We start from the raw sequence: 19433 nt of genomic DNA, 5'->3' as shown, positions 1-19433 counted from the left end.
AAACTGCCAAAAGACTGCTCCTTTTAAGGAGCTTTGAATCCATGTCTGTTTAATGTAGATGCCATCCAGGCTTGCAGTTGATACACAGCCAACTGGAGGACCCCAATTTTCTTTGAGCCCAGTTGTCCCGGTCTTGAGTCACCCCTTTGCACAAATGCTCATGTGCTGATTTTTCCCTGCTAGGCCAGGATTAACTTCGCTTGTCAGTGTTCTTCACTGTGGAGCCCAGCGATCCAAGTGCTTCTGCAGGCGCACCAACCAAAGCACAGTCTGGGACACTTTATCCTTCCATGATAGCATCTGACATAGTCATTATACAAAAGTTCCCTGGAAATGAGGGATCTGGGGGATCACATTGTTTCCAGCCAGCTCAGGTATGTTCTCCATGACAATCTGGTAGCGGGCAGTGTGCTGTGACTGCAGGTCTGTCTGCAGCGCGGGGCTAAGAGTAGGCTGAATGTGTGGTGGTTCCAGAAGACTTCAGTTGTACTTGGCTAACTGCTCTAGTGATGGGATCAGAACAGGTTAATGGTGTTTTTAAAGAAAATGGTATATTTAAGCTACCAAAAGCAAATTTCCAGATAAGTGTCTATTACATTCTCTTTGCAAAACTGCAGAAATAAAACTCTGCCTCCTGGTTGCTTCAATCAATATTCAAAAGACTGTCTATCCTAAGCAGTGTGAAACGGAGGAAGTGTCACTGAATATGACCCTGGCGCATCAGCCACAAAGGTTGCACTTTAGATTTTGTGCTTGTGATTGCTCATGTATCTAAAATTTGGCAACAGATGGGGTAGTATTTTTTCTTAATGCGTAACACTCCTCTGTCCCTATCTCAGCACTTAATACTGCTGCAGACGTCTTTTCAACAGCGCCGTGCAGTTATAATCAATAATATGCGAGCTGATGTTTCTGCTCAATAACATACAGCCACTTAAATGCCCTTCTGAAGTATTTTGACCCCTGGAGAGAACTGCTTTAGCACAACCATTTTCCCTATTGAAATGGAGATACTTGCTATTCAGCGCAGCTGGGACTTCAGACTAGAGAAGCAGGTATTTGTCAAATAAGGATCAAGTCTACATGCCGGGCTATTAAGGGGGCAAGGCCTCTGGAAGGTTTAGCAGTGATTTTGAATAATTTGTCCCTTTAGTGCTGTTCTAGTATGAATGACATGAAGTTACCAGAAATTAAAGGAGATCAGACTCTAATATTAATTGTACAGCTTCTTCATAATTATGTGTTAATTCCAGTATAGAATAGCTGTTCAAAGCAGGATTTTACTACAAGTATTTAATAAAAAAACCCCACTGTTAAAATGCAGTTCAGAGAGACTGGAAGTTATTTGAATGTATTGGGTTTTTTGCTCTTCTGCCCTCCAGACAGAAGAGGGACAGCCAGCACTTTCCAAGATAGGGTGTTAAATTAATGGAAGGTGCAGGTAAGATCCTATAGATATCTTTGTGTAGAAGATATTTCAACCCAGCAGGCCAGGTCTTAGATTCATCCTGTTGGCTCTGTGTTGTCTTAATATTACAAAACCAGAAGGAAAACATAAAAAATATGCTGACATATTTTAAAAAAGTTATCGATGACAGGCATTATTCCAGTGACCAAACATCTTTCATACAAGATAAATGTGAGAACAATCATTATATATGTGTGTGTGTGTACATATATATGTAAGTGCTTGTATATATGTAATTTACACAATGTGTGAGACTGTTTTTGTAGTTCAGAGTTGACAGATGGGTCAGGGCTTAGGAAATGGGATGTGGCTGAAAGTGCCCTTGTACTTTGGCAATCTTCAATCCCATGGTTTTCAAGACTTTGCCAACATACTCTTTGGAGTGTCATTTATTTAAACTGAGGGTATAAGACCTGGTTAGCAACCTTCGCTAGAAGTGAGATTAATAGGTAAGAATAAATTAAAGAGTAATCTTCTGCAGCTCTACAGGCTTGTAGCATGAATAGTTGTCTGTCTGTCCACCTAGAAAGTAGACTCACACTAGCTAGGACTGTAGACCTTTTGATTTATACTGTCTGACTAAAGCAAGGGAAAAAAATACTGGTAGGTGTTGATAAATAATTTTCTTTTCCCCTTGCTTTGTCCTTAATTCCCTCCCACAAGAAAAAGAAATATGCTTAGGGAAAGCCAAAATATAGGACAATGCATCATATGCTGACAATGACTGAATTTGGCTTCCTTGGATGGAGAAGGAGGAGTTGAAAAATAAAAGGTCTTTAGGTAGAGAGACTAATTTATGCTCCCAAGCTGATCTGTACTGTTTAGCACAGGGAAGAGAAAGGAGTTATAAATTATGAATAACAAGAACTGCTCTTTTATGTCTTCATAGTTTTATTCTTTCAGGCTGTTAGTGTAGGCTCTGCAAAATTGGTGAGGCTGAAATTTGCCAAGATTTATGGTTGGGTGTAGAAATACTGCCTTACTTTCAGATTAAAACAGCTAGCAGTGGTAAATCAATACATGCACGTCTGCAGACCTGCCATGAGCTTGGCTTATAAATACATATTAGCATTCATCTGGTTTAATTTCTCATCTTCCCAAATCATTGTCTTGATTGGTGATCATTTCTCAGTATGAAAAAAAAATAAAAGAAATGCTAGGCTGTAGAAATAGTATTCCAGATTTGTAATTTGAACCTGTTCAGAACTTTATTATTTTGCTTGCAAATGAAATATGATTTTCAAAAAAACCCTGTATCTTTCATGGCTATGTGAAACTGTGCTCTCGTATTTTTTATTCTTTCTGGGAGCCACAGGAACTATGAAAATTTATTGTCAAAGAATATTGCTTCAGTTTTTGCTTTCAATTGTGTGTAAAATGCAGATTTTTTTTCAGTGCTTTACTCTTAACCCAGGTATTATTTGTGTCCATTTTGTAGTGTTAGGGTAACAGCACAACAAGGTGAGACCATTTGCTGTCTTAAAATAACGTGGCTTTGTTCTTGCATCTTGTAGCTGTAGGAAACTGGAGCCCCTTCCCAAATACCTGAATAACCTTGTCAGTAGATGCACAGGCAAATTCCTGCAGAAAATGTAGGTTATCCTATTGTTTTTTGAGTAAGAATGATTCTTGTACTAAAAATTGGTTTCACCAAGAATTCCAAATGTCTTTATAATTATTTATCTCTTTTTGTAAAATAAGTATTCTCCATAGTTTGCTCTTCTAAACTGGATGCTGAATGATACAGGTTAGAAAGTGCAGCCTCCTTTGTAAGGCAGGAATTGAGAGGCAGATGTTTTGATTTTTTCTAATGCTGTAGCATTTACTGATAATTTCTTGTTCGAATGTCTTAATATATGTTAGTTGATTTATGATCATATATGACAATTCTGAGATTTATTGTTTGTGACTATCTGAATAACTGCACGAATCATTTTTGTGTGAATGGTCCTTGGTTCAGTGTCTTACGGTAAAACTTTCTATAATGCTTTCAGTGTAAGAGTACTTCATATAAATTACTATATACTATATTAGAAGTAGAATAGTAGCAAATCAGTATCTAAACCATTCAGTCTAATTTATGCACATCACTTCATATTCCACCCAACTCTGAAATATTTTTCTCAAGGAACAATGCCACATCATTTATAATAAAAATGCAGAGTGATCTTTCACTTACATTGGTCATCAAACTCAGTAGAACGTTGGCAGGAAACAACACTTTTAATATCAACCAGCTTTTGTGTCCCTGCAAACAGATGTTTAAAAATGTAACATAACTCTGTGCAGTTCACACATTTTAAAATACTTTGCCTATGAGTTTTCAAATGGGCACATAGAAAAGTCTCCTAAAAGTGTAGGCAAAAATAAATTATGAAGTATTTACTTAGCTCTGCTGAACTGTTGATTTCATAAACGGTAAAGATGATGATCAACGTAAACAATTTCCTTTTCTGAAAGAACAGATGCTGTAGTTAATGTGATTAACTGATAGGTTATTTATCCTGCTTAACCTATAAACTGTAAACTAACAAGGCTACTGAACTGATAGATAGCCTAGCAGATGGTTCAGAGATTATGCTAAATCACCTCAGCTTGTCAGAAGTTAGGTTGGGTTACTGCAGGGGCAGTGGCTGCAAGAAACACTGAATGGGATCATTTTTCTCAGTTTGTTGCTTGAAATTCCATTTTTCTTCACAGCATATGACGTCTTGTGTCTTTACAGTTAAAACAACAAATCGACAAATTTAGGACTAACATGTTAGTATCCTGGCTTTCATAAGAAGCATTTGGATGATAAGAATCTTTAGATGTCTATGAAATATCAAAGATGGTCTCCTGTGCAGTGCAAGAGGTTGGCTTTGCCACTGTTGCTGCTGTTGCTCTCTCCTTTTTCAGTGTCTAGAACTGTTGCTTTGGTCTCTCCCTCCCATCAAGTTGAGTATTATTACCTTGCTAGCTTATGAAAGATTAAATGGAAATTAAATACCATGTGTTTAGTAGTAAAAATCATGCTGCAGCTGAGCAAGGATAGGCCAAGACTCGTGGCTTTGTAAAAAAAAATAAATCTCACCCTGAAGCGTGGGTGATTATTAATAATAGTTCTGCCAAATATCTGTATTCACATCCTCAGTGGAGCAACTGGGGCAACAGATGCCAATAAACTTGTCAGAGCCTAGAAGAGAAGTTACAGGTTCATCCGTCAGATTTTTCATTTTTTTTTCTTTTAAATTAACAAAAAAGCCCCAAAACAAACCTTAATGTAAAAATTTTATACTTGGGTTTTGAAATCTCTCATTATTTTATTCTACTGCTGTAGTGTTTTTCTCAAAGTAGGATCAGTTGAATTCTTCTCAACGCCTGCCAGGGAAGAATGAGAGCCGTCCCCTCCGACTCCAAAAGCTCTTTGAGGGCGAGGCTTCATGGATTTTTATTTTTATTTTCCTTCTCCATGATTGTGTCATCATAGTACTGAAGAATAGCTGCTTTTTTTCACATATTGCAACATTCTTAACCTTATAAAGTAAAACTAAACAAACATGCCATTACTTTATTTGTTGATTTTATATTGACAGAGAAAACACCTCTGCAGGGAATTGTTGGAAATCTGTTGGTTTAGTACACACTAGAAAGCCACATTAGGAATGCTGTTTTAGTGTCAGCTGTAATATGTCTTAAATATTTAGAATACCCAGAGATACTATAAAAGCAATTTTCCTCAGTTGTGCTAAATGGAAGGGCATTGTACAGTGGGTCGTGTGCTTTTAAGATAATCAATTTGTTGTGCAAAAAGAGTATACTAATTGAAAAACCTTTGCAAAATGTCATAAAAATAGCTGTAGGATGTTAACAGGACTTTTTCCCCTTGACTTTCAGTCAGCTTCTAAGGAATGGGTCGAGATTACTCACATTTCTATAAAGCAAGAGGAAGCAAACATTTCCTGATTCTAAAAACATTTCTTCTCTATCCCCACAGCTCATCCTCGGCTAAACCAGGAAATAGCTACTCTTCAGAAAAACAAAATGGGTGGCTGAAAAATAATAATCTCCAAAATCTTCTTCCTGTGTGTCACTTTGCTGTTTGGTAGAGTTTTCAATTCCTGGTTCTTTTTAGCTATGAAGTAGTTACATTTGTGTAGAGCTGGTGCACTATAAACCAAATATGGACTAATTAAATACTGCTTTTTATCATTAAAATTAATACTGTCCAAGAAACTGAGAAGGCATTTGTTCACACCACCAAATTGTATGTGCCCATTATGCTGAGCATCTGCTCTTCTAAGGATGGATAACTGTAAAAGCTGCTAGTGTATCTGTTTTTGCTACTTTTGATCACTTCTCAATGAAATCTGAAATTGTAACATACTGAGCCTGAAGAAAAGAGAATTTGTTCCAAAGTAATACTAGTTTGTGCTCGTATTGGTAACTGCGTCAGTAATGATGATGATACGTGCTTTTATCCACTGATTCATGTTGAAAACATAAATATGCAAAAATTAAATGAAGAATTAAAGGTAGAGAGGTTTTGAAGGAAACTTTCTTGATCTTGTGAAGAATTTACAGCAGCATGTAAGATTACTGAATTGTCAATAAAGCCAAAGATCTGTGGGATTGGGGTATTTTGGGGAGTGTTTTGTGTTGGGTTTGGTTTTTTTAGTACACAGATCCTAACTCATCAAAAATAGTCTTTACATTAATGGACAAAATGTAATTTTAAACAATTTGTAAAGACAGTCAAAACACTAGTTGGCTTCCACAACAATAAATTTTAATTTATTTGGAGGTATTATTTGTCTCTTAAGTAAAATAATAATAAATGACAACGAAGACTACTTGGATATTGGGATATTTTGAAAATACCATCTTTCTCTCTGAAGTACCAGAGAGTCAAATGGACAATTTGAGAAAGAAAGGAGCTAGCTTTCTGTCAAAAGCACATGACCATTGGAAAGAATGTCATCAAAGCAGTACTCTAACTTTTAATTTAGGTTCATAAGGAGATCCTGTTTTGCACATAGGGAAAAATGTAATCTGGTGCTTGAAACAGGGCACATCTGACTGAGTTGATTAACTCAGTGTTTGAATATCCGAAGCTAGTATAGGAGATTTTGCTGAATCAAGAAATTAGCCAAATCTTTAACAATTTCAAAACACAACTTGTACTAAATTAGATTATGCGTACCCATTTACTGTGCAAAAAAAAAAAGCCCCCAAAAAACACCTGCAAGTTTTAATGTAATGTTTAATTATGCACTAAAAATGATTAGTCCAGCTTTTGATGGCAGGTACTCATTATGTTCTGGTAGCACATCTTTAGGTTCATGAGAACCATAAAGCAACTGAGTGATTCCAAAGAGTTTCTCAAAGAACAGCATGTCTTCCAACAACAGAAAACATAATATGGACAAAATGTTCTCAGCAATGTCTCCTTCTATGCTGGGGCATAGATGTGGTGAAGAACAATTTAAAAATGGAAACCATATGGTTTGATTCTGTTCTCCAAACTCAGTATCCTGCTGGATTGAATAAATTTCTTTATCAAGTTTTTATAAGATAACATTTGCTCATAATTTAATAGTAGGATTAAAGTGGGCTATCACAAGGACTAGCAGTACTGTATTGACAATTATTTTCTGAAATTCCCCTTATTCAGAAATTAAAACTTTGATACACACAGAAACAACACCCTCCTGTGTTTATCTAAGCTTAAAAGGGAACAAGAGCTTACGGTTCAGTACACCACTTTCCCAAGATGTATCAGAGAGAGGGAGATATGGGGGCCAGATAAAACCTTTTGTATTGCTCAGAGGTGTTTTTTGGATCCAGCAGAAAAGATTGCTGGGGCTGATTTTGTTCTTTTGGCTGTGCTGTTGGCTTAGAAATACCTCAAACGCTGGAAGAGCAGTGAGGTCTGGGAGCCAGCTGTACCAAGTCAGCTCTTGCTGACAAATCCCTTGACTTTTTTCTTCCATCACAGGGAATTTTCTTTGCTCCGTTTGCAGCAGGTGGTATAGAGGAGCTGAGAATTCAGCATTAGGTGGGTCTTTCCCATGGACTGCTCAAGTGCCTCCTCTTCAGGTCTCTCTTCAGAATGGGTTGGGCTTCCACATACTCTACAAGTGAGATAGACTGTGGTGGGGGCTTGGCTGTTGAGACCATTAGTTTCACGTAAATGTTTGAGTCGTACTGTTCAAAATAGAATACTCTGTGTTTGGGGGAGTGAGGATTCTGTCTTAAAAGTCACACATCGCTGGTTTGCAGAAGTCAGTTTTTGTTCCATGCATCTGTTTAGGGTCATACTGAAGGATAATATTTCCTTTCAAGCAGGAATTTACTGCATTTAGAGCACATGCAAGGTGCCCACTGACCATGGTGTGCACTGGATAAGACTATGTTTGACTAAGAAAGTTATTTTTGTTTTTCTTTTTTTTTTTTAAAAAAAAAAAGCTGATTTACAAACTAAGCATCCCCACCTGCATGTTTTTTTTAGTGTTACAATTAATATACAGGAATTGCTTTGGAAGTATTTGCTTTATCAGTTTTGTTCTAGTTGTTTACCTTAGCCTAAAGTAATGTTTATTTTGATGTGGATCTGTTCAGCAGCTGCAATGTATTTTACTATTAACTGATCTGCTCTGCCACAGAGATCTTACTTGCTGGATCTGCCTGTTTGTTGTACTCTCTCTTGTCTTTGGGTCACTTGGTGAGAATATTAGTTGCCTACCAAAATTTTTATGTTCAGCCAGGTTCTCTTTCCTTTCACAATTCCAGCTGACAGTGAGTTCATGTACTCAGAACCACTTACATGTTGTGAAATCCATGCCCGGTTTTACCACATTGATTCTGGCTCTTAGAAATAAAGAGCATTCCATGAAGGGGCAGTGATAAGATGCTAAGATGTGAAAATTAATCTAGAATACACATAGAAGATATGCAGCATTGTTTCTGCATGGCAGAACAGAAGAGTTCTGACAGCACTGCAGTAGTGCAAGAGGGATCTCTAGGAATGCCCTTTTTACAGCTGGACTAGACTTAAGCAAAGAGAGAGCATTGTTTATCTTCACCACAAAGTTCTGGACAGTTCAGGACAGTTCAGGATGAAGGACCTAAGCAGCTCTAAAAGGCAAGGACTTCCCATGGTAGCAGAGATCCTTCTGGCATATTAGTGTCCGAGTCAATGTCTGGTGGTAGAGAAACCCTTCATAGCACCAGCTGGAAGACAGTTTGAAAGTACTGCAGAGGGGAAAGCACTGTGAGCTTGGCGGTATGAGGTATATTACGTTAAGCTACTGTGGACAAAGATTTGAACAATTCATTCCAGACAACCCCTATCAAGCCTCTCACTGCCTGTTCTTATTGTACCTCCCATAATGCACACACAGATAAGTTCTTTCAACACTCAAAATAACACTTGTGGCAGAGACTTCAAGCTACTTTGTTCCCCATTCTTTGTCATGCTCATGATGGCATCTTATCGCGCTCATGTTTGCAAGTATGTTCATTATACTAGCAGATGTACAAAGGGAGAAAAATAAGCACCAGTTCAGTTTGATCTATGTACTTAGTTTTCTGAGGACCCTTTTCTTTCATCATCATGGAGGTCACAAAAATTAGGCTTTGGAGATGTTTTAAATGTCAAAAGTATTCGTAGCTATTTGTAATATATCTGTCAGTGTGATTATTTGCACTGGGTTTGACCGTGTTGCTGAACAATGTGATTTTTAAAAAGTATATGTTGATGCTTTGCTTCAAGCCTTCCACTTCAAAAGTGTCTAAGACTAAGGTATAGCGCTGTGTTTTGACACTCATGTTGCCTGGCAGTAGATCTTAGGGCAGCTGAGTAGGTGGGGTTACACAAAGAGTGTGTAACAGGCAGCGGTAAGCATTATCCTATTAAGTAGCAGTACTGTTTATCTTCCTAACTTGACTTTTGAACAAGTTTCTTCTTTATCTCATACCCAAACACATAATTGTATTGGTGTTCAGTACTATAACGATAGCTAGTACCCTGGTACGTAGACTGTTACTGAACATACCCCTTTTAATCCCATAACCAATGCAGTCTGGCAATTATTTACCTGCCTCTTACCCAAGCCTTCTCTTCCTTAATATGTTAGTTGACATTGGTACAAGTTCTGTGTAGAACAGAGATGCAAAGCTGAAAACATATTTTCATCTCCAAAGATAAGTCAGACTAAAAAGAGAATGTGTTAATAGCACACAAACCACCTCTATTACTGCTGAACATTTATTTGATGTTATTTTTGGGAGAAAAATAACATACTTAATAAGGAATACCTAGTTGCTTGTCACCAGCCAGATTAGCAGTTATTTCTCAGGGCAAGCACTTAGTTTAAAAGAAAAAATATTTTTAAAAAATGCTTTAGAGGAGAGGGAATGAGCAATCAGCAGTCACTGTAGAAGTGATTCTGCCAGCCACGAAAGATGTGCTCTGCCTTAGGTGGGCCTACTACATCTCACCAAGCATGCAGTAAGGCTTTGAAGCAGAAGAGTAGCCTCAGCAGGGTGCCTAAGACAACTAGATACGCATGAGCTTTGAGAAGAATGATGGTCTTTGGGCAAGACCTAACATCGTAGACGTCTTTGTAATAGAAGTTTTCTCTTGCTTGCTATATACCTTTTTGTAAGCAGGGAACAGATAGTAGTTAGCACAATGACTTTGATGTGTTTGTAGCTCATTGATTTCTGGTGGGTCTCGGATTGCAGTTTCACCTAACAAATGAGCAGCTGAATGTAGGAGCCTGTGTTAACAGCAGTATTAGGACTGCAGAATTCAGGAGGAAGGAAGTAGATTGTCATGATGGTCATCATTTGAAGGAAGCATCATTATGAGGAACTGCAAGGAGTAATTTCCCCTGATATCAGACCACATGGTAGGAGCAAGCGGGGGATATATCCCTCTGCCCAGGCTGAGGTGGGGTAGATTGCATTTCTGTGCTTCATGGCGTGGCTAGCACTTGGGAGGAGTGTTCACAGGGAAAATCGTAGGAGAAATCCTGGCGATAGCTGCTATTGTTGTACTGGTTCTCCAAATCCTTCCTAGACTCACACTGCTGAAACTTCTTGGCAGTCTTCCATGGCAGCTGGTTCTTTGTAGGAACCGTGCTATCTGGGACAGTGAATTAAACCACTAGTGGTCTTGCACATTGGAAGATGGTCCATGAAGTGGTTGTAAAGAACAGAGATGCAGACACATGTTTATAGACTGGTGTGCATCAGCATCTGTGGGCCAGCGCAGTCCACAGCCAGCCCCTGACTCCCCTCCATGACCAAGCTGGCAGAGGGTTGCGGGTACTTTGTTTACATAGATACCCAGTGCTGTAGTTTTTCACCACCACCACTTTCTATGCTTTCAAGAACCGAAACAGAAGCAGGGAGACAAGATTATCCTTCAGGGATTTTTTCCCGCAAAAAGGTTATGTAGCTCTTCACTTTAAGAAACTGAGGGAAGCTGACAGGGTATGGAGAGTGCTGGCCATCAAATATAATGCTGGATCCAAGCAACTTGGGACATAAGTTAGATCTTGCCAGCACAGTCCCTGGACAGTTTGCCTCTCTCATTTATAACACGTGCGCTTACTCTGCACTCCGAAAAATTCTGGAGGAATTTTGACTTGGGAGGTATAGAGCTTCCTAAATGGAATGACATATTTGGAAAACAAGTGGCAATAATAAGGAAGTACCTGTTCTAGCTAGTAGGCACAATTTCTATTGCTTTATTACAACTTTTAGTATAATATATTTAGATATGCACTGATTTTCATTGACACTTGTATGTTTTTAGGCTGTCTAAACTGATAACTTTTGTATCAGTGTAGATGCTCACAACTGTGATTGTGCCTCTGTACTGGGCACTGGTGAGGCCTCACCTCGAGTGCTGTGTTCAGTTCTGGGCCACTCACTACAGGAAGGACATTGAGCTGCTGGAGCGTGTCCAGAGGAGAGCCACCAAGCTGGTGAGGGGTCTAGAGAATATGTCATATGAGGAGAGGCTGAGGGAACTGGGCATGTTTAGTTTGGAGAAGAGGAGGCTGAGGGGGGACCTCATTGCCCTCTACAACTACCTGAAAGGAGGGTGTAGAGAGGTGCGTGTTGGCCTCTTCTCCCAAGTGAATAATGAAAGGACCAGAGAAAATAGTGTAAAGTTGCAGCAGGGGAGGTTTAGATTAGATATTAGGAAGAATTACTTAGAGGGTGGTCAGGCACTGGAACAGCCTGCCCAGGGAGGTGGTGGAGTTGCCATCCCTGGAAGTATTTAAGAAATGCGTAGACACGGCACTTCAGGGCATGCTCTAGTGCCCGAGATTGTGGGTGGGTGTGGTGTGTGGTTGTGGGTGTTTGTTTTGGTTTGGTGTTGGGTTTCTTTGGGTTTTTTTTGTTTGTTTGTGTTTTGTTTGTTTGTTTGGTTTTTTTTTGTTGGTTGGACTCGATGATCTCAAAGGTCCCTTCCAACCAAGAAGATTCTGTGATTCTGTAATTTCAGATACAGTAAGGAAGCCAACACCTAGTGGCTAGCATCCCAGCTTTACCCTCTTGGAACTATTTGAAGCCATAAAATAACTCATCGAATAAACAGAATGTACTTGAAATTGATCACAGAGAGTGATACCTACCCTGAAACACGTATTTAAATGTTCTGTAGGGGGAAAGTACTTTGTAAATAGGCTTCATCCTTGAATAACTATCACTTTGCAAATGATTTCAGTACTCCTAAATAACTTAGCTTAACTTTATTTATTAGGCTTTTTTATATATTTCAAGAACTTTTAAGACTAATAAGCCACTGCAGAAATTGAGTTAGCTGTCTTTTGAAATAACATCTTTTTTAAATTATACTTACTCTGTTGAAGTTATATTTAGCAGGTGAACTGGCAAAAGTTCTTTCTTCCCCAAATTCCACTTTCTTATGCTGATAACATTTCTCATAATTGTCAGTTCATTTTGGGCTCTTGTACAATGATAAAGAACCTCAGCACACAGTGCTTAGGTATACCTGTTAATGGAGTAAGCTACATTATATGCTCATGTGAAAACAAACTCATGTTGCATCATTATTCTCTTGCATACTCAGCACTGTGAGGGGTCTGGAGAGCAAGTCTCATGAGGAGCAGCTGAGGGAGCTGGGATTGTTTAGCCTGGAAAAAAGGAGGCTGAGGGGAGACCTTATAGTTCCCTACAACTACCTGAAAGGAGGGTGTAGAGAGGCGGGGGTCGGTCTCTTCTCCCAAGTAGCAGGTGATAGGACAAGAGGAAGTGGCCTCAAGTTGTGCCAGGGGAGGTTTAGATTGGATATTAGCAAAAATTTTTATACTGAAAGGGTTATTAAACATTGGAACAGGCTGCTCGTGGAAGTGGCGGAGTCACCATCCCTGGCGCTATTTAAAAGATGGGTAGATGTAGTGCTTAGAGGTATGGTTTAGTGATGGTTTTTGTCAGTTTTAGGTTGATGGTTGGACTAGATGATCTGAAAGGTCCCTTCCAACCTAGGCAATTCTGTGATTCTAAATGTACTTCGTAAGCAAAGAGAGGAGGTTGTGGTAAGGAACTTGGGAAACCTGTGCTTTGTTTCCAATTCTGCTTCTGATGCAGGCCAGGCGAGTTGCTTTTTTAAAATTTAAACTAGGATTTGACTTCCAAGGAAAATTTTAAATTTTCACCAGCAGCAATGAATTCTACTCTAAATTTGATCAAATAACCCAATACTGATAAACTTTGTGTAGCACTTCAGAAACAGCAATTGTTCCTATAGCTGGGATTACTGTCCGCATATTTCCCGGGCTTAATTGCTCTTGGATCTCCTGGTGCTCACCTTTGGACTGCACAGCAGATTGGCACCTGGACTGCCCAGTTATTGAGAAGATGAGGAACAGGGAATGAGTACGTTTTTCTTTAAAAAAAAGAAAATTGAAGTTTCCTGAGGGATGTTTTGGTTTTAGTTGAAATTATTTACATTTCAATTTTCCATTTTAAAAATACAGAAAATTCTTTACCACCTTTGCTGGTCAGCTTTCATAAATCTGACTTGCTCTTGCCACCTTCCAGAACAGTGGGGAGGGGGAAGAAATAGCTAAGTTTTTAGTTAGCAAGCCAAGCACTGACAAGGCAGTTTGTCTGCTTTATCTGGTATATATACCGAGAGAGTCCAAGCTTATGTCTAAAATGTGGTTTCTTATATGTACCAGGATTTTAACTGTGTGATATTCTTTTCTGTAAAGAACTTTTTCTCTGGCTTGCCCTGTGATTCTGCTGTGCCACTGAGAACCTAGGGACAGTAGAACAAGATCATGCTCAAAATTGTTGATCGTTATTGTTACTTCTATCTACACATGAGTTTTCATTATATAATTGTATAGTATATGTATTACTCCATTTTATTCAAAGTAAAGGGTAATAGGATATAAAATAATGTGAATTGGATATCTGTTGTAATAGGATATTTTTTTTTTCTCATTTTGCTTACATGTGTATAATACATTTTAGGTATGGGAAAATTGTATCCACGAAGGCTATTTTGGATAAGACAACAAACAAATGCAAAGGTATGTATGTTTGCCCTTATATTACATTCACCTGAAAGTCCTAATTGATTCTATAAAATATGCTAATGTTGAATTTTAAGTGCTTTCAAGTCTCCTCTCTTCCCCCGCTTCTTATTCCTAAACTAGTTTTATCCTTGCCCACGGCCAGTGTATTCAATCCATGTGTTTCCAGAGGAGCTGGCAGACGGCCTGTGTCAGTGCTGCAGCCAAGCCGGAGTGAAGCTGACACGCACAGCGCCGGCTGGCAGTTCGCCTCTATTTTAAAAACAAAAATGGAGTTAAAAGCAGCTTTTCCTCTCTTGCCTGGAGAAACTAGGGAAGCTTACAGAAGACCATTCAGCTGTACTAAGCATCTGAAAAAATTATATACTGTGGAAATCAGCTCCATTGATTAGAGTAGTTTAAAGCAGCACTTAATTACATGTTGCAGTCCTCTAATTGTGTTTTGTTATATGCAATTGAATGTATTGGGAGCAAAGAGAGGGTTCGTTTTCACTGAAGTAATTGCAGCTGGGAAAAAAAATATTAGAAGTCCTTTAGATAAGCTGGATACATCAGGTCACTGATTTTCATCACTCATAGCAATTACAGTGAGGTCATACCCCAGCAATGTGCATGGTGGGAAAAGGTGTGGTAGCAGACACTGAAATATCAGATTTCAGATTTTCTTTTTTACAATTAAGAGGATAATTTCTAAGCAAAGTGAAAAATTAAATCGGCTGATTTAGCAATGTTAATAAGTGTAAAGCTCATGAATGAGCGTAAAGCTGATAGGCAGAGGCAGGCGAGGAGAGTTCATCGTTAATTGAGACGCAGTTTTTCTGCAGAACGTGGAAGCAGTGCAGGGGCATAGCTTCTTAGCTCCCCATCTTAAGCAATTAAGGGGGTGCTGACAGTTCAGAAACAGAAATTTCTAGAATTTTTTTTTCCCAGCTTGTAGGCAGATGTCATCTGCGTATATTGTGACTGGGAAAGATCAGATGCCCTTTTCAGTTATTTTAATTCATTAATACCTGTGACAGCACTTAAGTGATTTATTCTGTCCATTCCCCCAGTTCCTGAAGATTTCAGTAGCTCTGCCAGTGATACAGAAATTCTCACATTAACGTTTCAAGAGATTTAAGCTGACTTTTTAATATAGGTTTGAAATCTCGCTGGTGAAAAGCAGTAACTAACAGTCTGTTGTAACAATGTCCAGCAAGTTAAGGCTGCAGGGAAGCTCACTGCACGTCACTGAAATTGCAGTAGGAACATAAGTAGACAAAATGCAGAAATCTAACTGGAATTTAACCAAAAGATTGACAGCATCTCCGTCTCTTGCCAAAAAAACACACCATGGGATTTAAACTAACTGGAGCAACAAGCTTATGTATCATCTAGAAGATGGCAAAGCCAGCTTTGATGGCACGCTTGGTATTGGTATGTAACTTTGACTATATTGCACCCTGCAGTGTGGCGGTGTTGATGACCTGGGCTGTCATGGGTATGGGAAGCTAGTTTTTGGTACGGAAAGCTAGTTTTGCCTTGGCAGCACAAAACTTGATATGAGCTAATTCACTCTGTTTCATGTCAAGATTTAACAGTCCACAGCACCACATGTTACACAGAACAATATGCTGCTTTCTTCAGCTTCTTGGCAGGTTAAATAAGCTTGCACTGATGTACAAGGCTGCTCAAGTTGTTTTTCCCGAGTTAAGCTGGTTCAGTTATATCTTTAAACAAACTTTTTGTCCTCAGTATAGACATACTGTAAGAGAATCCTATTACCTTCTGAAAGAAATAATTTCATTTTCTACTCCTCTAGAGCTTTTTTTAATTGTTGGGTTTTTTGTTTGTTTTCTTTTAACCCAACTTAGATATTGGAGAGGGATTTCTTTAGTATTTGAGGCTGTTCACTGGTGGGAAGGAAGGGGGTTGAAAAATGCAGAGTGAGGTTTGCATTAACATCTAGGGGAAGTAGCTTCCTAACTCTGACTGCCTTTTGGTGAGACTTGAAGATCCAACTCCCAGGTCGCATTAAAAATCCCAGCCTATAAGGTCAGTGCCTGCGAAGACCAAGGGATATTGCTTTTCAGATGTCCTAGAATCCATTAGCTGTACTTTGTTGTTAAGAATAAGAAAAGAAGTTACTGCATATATATGGAAATTGTTGCAATTAACTTTGGGTTTACTCTAATGTTTAAAGATTGCATTATATGGCATAGAAAATGCTTTCAGGACAATTTTTTACATTCTGGTTTTAGTAACAACAGTGGGGAAAACTCCTTTGATTTCACTGAAGCTGAGTTTTCACTCGTTAAATTTAACTGTCTTTTATGTACAGACAAGTAACTAATTCACCAAAAATTGGGTTATAATGCAGTAGACATATGCCTTTTAAACTAAATTCTTCTCCCAGTTTTGGGCAAGTGACATGTAACTTAGAGGCTTATTGGTCTTTTATTCAAACTGGACTAAGTATATTTGGTTTAGGAAAATGAACAGATTATGCTTTACTTGGTGATCTCTATGAAATAAACTGATAACGTCACATTTACTCTTAGAAGATATATACCAAGTAACACAAAGCAAACCACCATACTACTTGTGAGTGATTAGGACAAAATCCTGATAATGAGTAGGCATGGAAATTGGTTTGATCCACTAGGGCACGCCCCCACCAGTTCAAGGTTGAAGGACTTTAGTAGATTATTTTTTTGGGACGACATGAAAAACTTTGGAGTTCACATTGGCCCTCTTCACCAACAAGAAAATTGTATTAAATAACCATGCTAGTAGCAGATGAACTGTTTAATTATAAGATGGTTTCTGTCTCATTAATGAAACATGTTTTATATTTCAGGTTACGGTTTTGTTGACTTTGACAGCCCGGCAGCTGCTCAGAAGGCGGTTTCTGCTTTAAAGGCTAGTGGAGTCCAAGCACAGATGGCAAAGGTGAGTTAAAATAACCAGCTAATTCTTGCACTGGGTTGTGAAGATGAACAAGCTTGTATGTTAGCAGAGCATTGGAAATGTGAATTTTCAAGTTGCAGGCCCTTTACAGAGAGCACAGTCCTCAAGCCACATGGTGTATTAAGGTAGCAAAATGGGGGCTTTTGACTGCCGTGTCCCAAATCATCTCAACTAATGAAATAAAGAAACATAGTATGGTAAAGTCTCTAAACTCATCTGGTTGGATTTATCAATTTATTCATTATACTATTTTTCCATTGGCTTCAACAGAAGAAAGATTAGCAATAAATTGTAAGAACTACAGGAGGCTTAACATTTTAAATACAACGTGCTAATTCCTGGAACAAGTCAATAGCTGAAATAGTTTACAGCCCAAAGGCATTAAACGTTTTATACATTGCCTGCTTGTTGTTACAAGGTTAGCGGCCTCGCAATTTTGGGATGAATTTTTAAGCACAGCATGGCAAAATTGAACCTTGTGACTTTGTCTTTAGCATTTCTAGTATATTTTCTTTTCAAGTAAGTAAAATTTAAATCTGGGCATTGCTGACAGATGTCTTGAAATTCTTAGCCAACTCTTTGACAACTTATTTCTGCATCAGGGCAAACCCAACCGTTATTAAAAATAAAGAAATATGATCTTTCTTCTTTTTCTCTCATTTTTACTGATCCTTACCTCTGAATCAGGCTGTTGCTCAAAAGTGATCTTCAGAGCCGTGCTCTTTCAGCATAAGTTTCTCAAATCTATAAAGTCAGGTAGATGATACATTATTAATGACTTTGTCATGCTTTCTTGTTAGGTCGGATGGTCTTGTTCCAAGAGAGTGCCATAAACACCACTGCAAATTTATTAAATAAAGGAAATATAACCAACATAATCTGTTTATATAATATGTGGTACCTCTTTAAGCAAATGTTTTTGAGTTTGAAAATTATATTCTAGTTAAAAGAAAAATCCGGTAATTAAATAGTAATCTCACAGACTTTTTTTAATAGTCTGCCGCAGATCTAGCAAACCTTTTGTAGTTATCCATTAGGTACAGATTTTTTTCAGATGAGATATTTTCCACAGCTTTTCAGCTGAGGAGAACAGTTAAGCTAACAACATAAAATGTCTTTGGATGGATTCCAGGGCAACAAAATGGAAACCATATGTTTCATACTTAATGCATGTTTCATTACAGCCATGACACAAACTTACATGCTTACTGGAAAACACTTGGGTTTTTTTTTCTTTTTTGTCTTTTTATAGGGTTTTATATATGCTTCATAAAGACCTTTTAATTAATCTTTAGTTTTTAGGTAATCACTTTAAAATAAACACCAGATTTTTCAAAGCCTCTGTCTGCCATCTTATGGATATGATATCTAGGTAGGAGGGGAGGAGAGAGAATACAAAGTCATGTAAATGCATTTTGCTATTGAATTTTGGTGTCTGATTTAATTGTCTTCTTGAGTAGATGGAGAAGCTCTAATAATTCACTATAGTAATCTAATGAATAGTTTCTTAATTTTTCATATGGTATATTTTTCTCATTTCCTCTGACAGTTAGCTGCAATATAGCTAATATTTCTTTCTGATAGCATTAATGAAAAAATGTACACTATAGTACCTGACAGTTTTGATTGATTTTTCTGACACTGTGTCAAGCCTGGTGACCTGTGGGAAATTTGTAACTATAAAGTTTGCATTCCAGTGAAACTTGTTGTTCTGCTTCTTAACATGGAAAGAGTGTTTAAATTATTAAAAAACCGACCCAATGAACAGTACCGCAACAAACAGTCACAAGTGACTAAGAGTTTTGAGTGCTTTGATTTTTGTCTTATTTTGAGCCAATGGATTTATTTTTTTTTTCCTGGGATGTGCTGCTCTCCTTTTGTCTGAAAAATCCTATCTCCACTTGGACACTGGGAGTTGCCAGTCTCTTACAGTTGTTTTGGCAAGATTAGAAAATCAGACTTTTCTTATGCAAGACACTGTAAAATTTACTTGTGTTTGTGTATTTAATATTTCATCCTTTTGCATGTTACCACCTCTGCTGTGGTCTTCTAGCAGTGAAACTGTTCAGGCTTTAGCCTGCATGTCGCAGAGGAAGATTTGGAGGACAGTTTCTCGGCCGTCTGGCTGATGGATTTCCTCACCAACCACTATGACTGCTTCGGTTCCGAAGAGAAATAAAAGCCTGTTGGCAGGATTTGTCCATGGGAAGGCGTTGTTATTGCTTTGTGCCCAGGGTGTCGGCCGGCAGCACGGCTCCTCAGTATTCTCGCCCTCCTCCCAGATAGGGTGGTAGTCCCTGAAGGGGAAGGAAAATGTTATTGTGTCAGTGAGTTAAAAATTACTCACGTCAGCAAAATCCTAGTTTAGCAGAAGTGGTTCGGATTATACGTATTAAAACCTTTGTTGTTTGTTTTGTAGAAATAACTTCAATTATTTGACTTTGTGAGCTTTT

At 38.3% G+C, this 19433-nt stretch overlaps 1 protein-coding gene across 4 annotated transcripts in view; it reads left to right on the top strand.

Moving 5' to 3' along the window:
- The window catches only part of RBMS1 (RNA binding motif single stranded interacting protein 1), a 149279-nt gene that overhangs the window by 95128 nt on the left and 34718 nt on the right, over positions 1-19433 (top strand). For all 4 annotated transcript variants that reach the window (XM_074145933.1, XM_074145931.1, XM_074145935.1 and 1 more), the window contains exons 3-4: positions 13970-14028; positions 16871-16962. In XM_074145933.1, the coding sequence (XP_074002034.1) occupies positions 13970-14028; positions 16871-16962 (151 nt within the window). The remainder of the gene's footprint in view (positions 1-13969; positions 14029-16870; positions 16963-19433) is intronic.

This window comes from Numenius arquata, chromosome 3 (assembly GCF_964106895.1).
Source record: "Numenius arquata chromosome 3, bNumArq3.hap1.1, whole genome shotgun sequence".
NCBI lineage: Eukaryota > Metazoa > Chordata > Aves > Charadriiformes > Scolopacidae > Numenius > Numenius arquata.
Note: the sequence above shows the minus strand (reverse complement) of the source record. Positions and strands in the feature narration are given on the sequence as shown.